Source organism: Contarinia nasturtii, unplaced genomic scaffold, assembly GCF_009176525.2.
Source record: "Contarinia nasturtii isolate CC-2019 unplaced genomic scaffold, AAFC_CNas_1.1 Cnas_scaffold_810, whole genome shotgun sequence".
In the NCBI taxonomy this organism is placed as follows: domain Eukaryota; kingdom Metazoa; phylum Arthropoda; class Insecta; order Diptera; family Cecidomyiidae; genus Contarinia; species Contarinia nasturtii.
The window spans coordinates 585,849-592,065 of record NW_022198157.1 but is presented as its reverse complement, the minus strand read 5'-3'; the positions used below and the strand labels follow the sequence as shown (position 1 = coordinate 592,065).

General features: G+C 36.8%; 1 protein-coding gene across 1 annotated transcript; it reads left to right on the top strand.

Annotated features, from left to right (window-relative positions):
• The first annotated feature begins 241 nt into the window (after nt 1-241).
• On the top strand, nt 242-5,581 carry LOC116342067 (nuclear pore complex protein Nup160 homolog). Its single transcript, XM_031769556.1, has 12 exons — nt 242-457; nt 561-666; nt 758-1,071; nt 1,134-1,314; nt 1,382-1,575; nt 1,640-2,034; nt 2,180-2,692; nt 2,755-2,893; nt 2,956-3,247; nt 3,321-3,536; nt 3,606-3,724; nt 3,877-5,581. Exons 1-12 carry the CDS (start codon nt 373-375, stop codon nt 5,451-5,453), a joined length of 4,131 nt encoding a protein of 1,376 aa, XP_031625416.1. The 5' UTR covers nt 242-372; the 3' UTR covers nt 5,454-5,581.
• Nucleotides 5,582-6,217: the final 636 nt, after the last annotated feature.

Sequence of the window (6,217 nt, the reverse complement as noted above, 5' to 3'; positions counted from 1 at the left end):
TACAAACTTTAACTTCACTAGCAACAAATCATATTACTTAAAAACTATTATTTTTTTCTATTTTTGATTTTTTGTTTCAATTTTTTGTAAATTTTTTTTTTACAAAAATGTGTTTATACTGTCTCAGAGGAATTTTCCATAGAACATTTCAAAACATTGTCAATGAAACTATTGAACGGACCCTTAAAAACATACTGTCAAATCGAAAACGCACGTCATATAAGAAACGCGCGCGCGTTATTTCAGCTTGATTTGATTGTCGCACCAAACGTACACAAAAACTTCAAGAGAGTCAAATTTCATTTGTTAGATCCGTGGAGAAGGCATATTTTTAATCCTTTGAAAATTTATTGTTTTAAATAAGTGGTAATCATGAACGACTTTGAGCTAAGCTATCGTGAAGTGATTCCAGACCAAACAAATGCACAAATTCGAAAGGACATCACAATAAACACCGGTTCGTATATTATTATTTTTAGGTTATGTTTTTTATGCTTGTGTTTCATCGAACTTTTGATATAAAAATAATAAATGTTTGTACATTTTTTGTGATGAAAAAGGCGCCGCACAGAGCACACTTCAAGACATAAAGGTCATTGAAAAGGCGGGTGGATATTGTTACAGCGATTTGTCGCACGAATCAAAGAGAAACAGATTTATTTACTGGTATGTTGAAATTCGATTCAATTCAATTCGGTTTATTCCGTTCACTTCTCAAAATAAGTTTTCAATAATAAAATAATTGACATTATTTCAGGCGAACAAATGGCGACGTTTTGGAATTATCCGAAATCAGTTTGGATTTGAATTTGACGGACAATGCCGTTCGATACAAATTCACAGACGCTCCGATTTTGGCAGTTTCAATTGCCGAAAGCAATGATCACATAATTGTATTGGTGGCAACGGTTAGTAGTTTGCATCAATTGAAATTCAGTCAGCCGAGAGAATTTCAAAAGATCCACGACGAAACACAATCATATTCAGTGTTCCATGGTGTTTGCACTGGACAAACAGTACGAGATGCCAATACATCACTAGTCTATGTCATTAATCAATTGTCTGCATCGAGTAAGTTGAAAAAAAGATAACATATTTTCATTGTCATTGATACTAATTGAGTTGTGATTTAGATCAACCCATTCCACATACGGCGTCTTGTGCCCTCAGCGAAAATGGTCGTGAAGCATATTTTGCATTGGCTTACCAAAGTAATATGATACTGTATACAATGAACTGTCTAAACGGCCAGGTTGGTTTTGTCGAACTGAAAGAAAGCTACAGGATTTTGACCAATCTAACGGGAGCATTCAGGTATTTTATTTTTTATTATTTGATAATTATTTTGTGAATAACCATTTCGATGGTCATCAAATCACAGGGGCAAAAATCCAGACAGTCAATATGTAACATCAATGGTCTTTGGAACGTGTAAATTTGGAGCGATTGACGACACCGTCTTCTTATATGGGTTGTATCGCGACGATCATATGAGAATGTGGTCAGTGAAAACCGGGCAATGTGTATCAATTGTAAATTGTGTGCCAAATGCACTGGAGACACGAACACGTGGATGTAAGACACTCAATCACATACATTTTTTTAAAAATAAAATGTTAAAAACCTTCCATTATTGCAGCGCGAAATAATTTGCTGAGAAAGGCTGCTCCAGATATGCTTTGTGCATTTTTGTGTAGCGCCAAAGGATCAGAATTTGTGACCATTCGTGTGAGCAGCGATGGAACATCGATTGTCTTGCAACAAATCAGTGTCATTCCGTCACCAGAATTCGATTTGATTGAATTCGATGTGAATTACAAGCGTATTTGGGGTCTTTGGTGTAACTCACAAGGTGAGTACAATGTGTCAAGCTACTCACTGGTGTCGAATGGGGATTACAGTTGGTCATCGGCAGGGTTGGAAATTTTGCCAGAACGAAAAATCGAACCAGGTAGCGATCCACGGCAAGCATATTGCTCTTATATTTTCTATCCAGGACGTTTTCAACGCGAAGTCATCGATCGAGCCCTTGTCGTAAGTGTTCTTTAAATCTACAAAAAAAAAATACGACTACTTCTGAATTTGTAATCGAATATCTATATCGATTGACAGAAAAGTCGGATAAGATCTAAAATTGTAGACATGCATGTTTTCATTTAATTATTTTCCCAACTTCCAGATGTTCCGTCGATCAAATGTGCTATCCGATCCAAATGTCCCACTCACAGCCCTGAAAGATCGTGTTTGTTATGCTGTCGAACAGGAAGTTCAAAATGAGCTCAAAGAATTCGATGTCACTGATGATGTGTACATCGAAACGAGTTTCAAAGCATGGGAACGCTTCTATTCATGTTGTGAACAGTATCACATCAAAGCCACTCAACCAATTGGTCTTGTGAATTTAGATTCAATTGGTGCCGTAACGGTCATTAAGAAAAATGCATTCTCATTGCTTCGGCCGTGCGAACTTCTCGAGCACTTGATGTTGCTCGGTGAAAATGTTGAATGCCTAACCGGTCTTGGTCTCGATGATGAAAACATTACAGAAGATCTAATCAAGCTCATCACCACATTGTCCACATTAGAGCAAAATATTTCCGATGAGTCAAAGGCTGAAATAGACACAAAACTTTACGAACTCAATACACCAAATGAACTTATTTCACAATTGCTTTCGGATTACGAACATAATGTAAGTCGATGGTAAAATCTTTAATTTTTACCTATTTAATCAAAGTATGTCATACATTCTAGTTCATCGACCCAGAGCTACGAGATAGTATCAATTCGGAGATGAAATTTATATCACAATTGCCAAACGCGATGACAATGTTGCTGAAATTGTTGCAAATGAACGACGCTGAAACGGATGACATGCAAACATCATTTCCAAGTATGCCACACAGCCAATACAATTGTTGTTGAACAATATATTAACGTTTTGTTTAATTCCAGATATTTTGCATACATCCCGTGGTCTTTTATCCATTGGACATTTGTTCAGAAGTGACACTGGTATCTCTTTAGTTTCGGAGTCATTGCATCAAATCGCTGTTATTCGTTACGCATTGTGCCGAAATCTGTTGATTTTACAGCAAATTCTGATCGATTCAAGTGACCTGCCCATCGACACATTGGAGTATATTCGGTCAGATTGTATGCCCGAAACGGTTGTATTTGTGCAAGCCTACTATGTAATGGTCTGGATTTGTGAAACATCTGAAACACCACCAACAACTGGAAATTTGTAAGATAGTTTTCCTTTTTTGAGTAAATTGAAGTGCTATATAATATTGGTTTTTTATTTTTTAAATAAAAAGGGACGCAAGTATTCAGAAACTGTCAACGCTGCAACTGTCAGACTGCCGTTACAAGAGCCGTCCAAATCATCCAACGACTCTATTGGAACAATTTTTGAGGGGAAAAGGTTTGGAGGCCGGCGTTTGGATGCTATTACAGGATCAATGTCGAGATATTAACGATATTCAATGGAAAAATACACTTTTACCACTGGCTACAATCGTCGGTCAATTATTGTGAGTTCCAATTGGTTTTTGTAAACATTTTTATGGCGATATATAACATTGAAAGTTCTTTTTCAACAGATGGGCGGTTGATGGTAATTTTATTTTCGGCGAATGGTTGATTGGAAGCTGTCAACACATTTTAATCCAAGAATACGTCCGTTTGCTTAACAGCTGGTGCGAATGGAATAAATATTCACGTGAGTATTTACTTAGAGTTCGTTTTTTTGGGTTTAGACCAACTGCTGTCTCGTAGATGCTCGTCTATGTTTCGAAAAAATCGTCAATGTACACGTAACATCGTTACTCCATTGGAGTTACTAACATATTTCTCATTCTATATTCCAATTAGGTCATTTTATCGCTGCTGTTTCTCTGCTCGACGACGGAGAACCATACAAAGCATTCGATTTGTTTATGCAATGCGCAAAAGGTGTTCAACAAGAAGCCTTCCTCGTCAAAGTCATACTACAGTCGGCTGAAGATTTGACCCAAAGTGAATCTGTCACACAATACTACTTGCGAGTTATCCAATTGTTCGAACAGTATTCATCTCAAGATTGCGTTATCTCGTTGGCAAAGGCTGCAATCGACGAACTTGATCCGAGCAGTCCACAGTTGGCCATGTTCCAATCGATTGTATTTGCAAATCATTTGAGTTTGGAGCACTACGAAGAAGCATATCATTCATTGATTGCAAACACCGAACCATCACGGCGTAAAGACTGTTTGCGTCAGTTGGTTGTTTGTTTATTTGAAAAGCAGCGCTTGGATTTGCTTATGAAATTCCCCTATCTGGGTTTGCAAGAAGAGCTCGAAGCCATCATCGAATCACGTGCACGCTCGATGGCAATCGAAAATAATATCTACTATGATTTTCTGTACGCTTTCTACATTTCGAAGTCAACAATGCGAAAAGCGGCCTCGGTCATGTATGAACAGGCCTTAAGATGTCAGTTGGAAACAAAAACACTTTCCGGTCTTGAGCATCGGTATGAATGTTTATTGGCATGTGTGACGGCATTAAGTTTGGCCGACGAAGACTATCGTTGGATTGCGCGGCCAGTTATTAGCGACGAGATTCCAGACGAACACGATGAAAACGATATGGAAACCGATGAAGTGGCAACAAAACAAAAAGTCGTTGTCTGCGAATTGGCCGAAATTCGAAAGGAACTTTTATTAACCGATGCCATTATTACACTTGCCAAACATCGCAAAGAATTGAGCACAATAGTAAATGCAACGCCCGATGATGTGATTGCGGTTTTATCAAATGCCGGCTTATACACCGATGCCGTTAAATTGGCGGTTAAATTTGAAAAATCAATTGCAAACATTCTGCAAGGTTTGGCATTCGCGTGTGTTCGAGCCAACGACGAAAGTTCAAACGATTCATGGGCTTGGTTGCAAGAGAATGATTTGGCCGACATTCCGCAGAAGAATTCACCCAGTGATATGGCATGGAAACTATTGCAGCGACTCATTCACGATTATGAAGAAGACGGGTTGACCACGTTACACAAAGCTGTTACAAATAAATTACTCGCACTGGGAGAATTTCTACCACACTGGCTTTTCCTATCGTATCGCGAAAAAAACGCATCCGAACTATTGAATTTGTATGTCACACATGGTCGACTGGTCGAAGCGACAAGTTTGGCTAAAGAATACATTGCCGCTATGACAAATACGGGCAGCGAATATTTTGGATTGAAGAACTGCATGCAATCAACATTACCGCCACTTTGTTTTCCAGTGAACACAATCGATTCATTGTTACACAATTTGAAATTGAACAGTGAAGAAGATGTTGAATACGCACAATGCCACAATGAACTATCGGACGTTGTTAATAATTACCTCAGCACGGCCGAACGAATTTCAATCGATAAAATCCAATATCTTGCAGCAAATGCAACTCGCTAATGTCTGCATATGAATAGCATCTAAGATCATTAAAATACATTATTACTTAAGATAATTCGCTTGTTTTTCATTCAATTTTTGTATTGCCATCAAATAAATGATAAAAAAAACAAGTTGTTTCGAAACTATTTTCATTCGTTTTATTGAAATTACTGTTAAAACTATTTTGTGAAGAGAATGATCATTCCTCGAGTAACAAAAATATTATATTTACTAAAGGATACCAAGGATGTAACGAATATTGAAATGAAAATACAAATTTATGCTCAAATTACCATCACTTATATCAGTCTGTTGTAAAAGTGCCAAATGAATTTGTTAGCTCGTTCAATTGAACTGTGGGTGAAATATTTCGAATAACTTCATCGTTGATATTGCGATGAAAGTAACAAATCTTCTTTGCCACATCCTATATTTAAATAAATCTTCTCTAAGAAGAAGAATTTTGATAATACTTGATAATTTTTTTTTAATTCGAAATGTTATTGTAGATTTACGTAAGGTATAACCTTTTAAAGTCTTTGATTCATTTGGAATTTTGATCTTTTTTTAGATTTATGCTAATGTGTGACATTTCCATGGTGACTCATATTTGGTTTATTTGGAAATCTCAAATTTCAAATAATTGATAAAAAATGAATCAGAAAGAACTTGAAAGGAATTTTTGATAAATAAGCAACGGTTATCGGTGTTCTTTTTTTTGCATTACGTTTACTCAATGGAAAAAAATCGTATGAATGTCCATCACTCACCCATTTTGATTT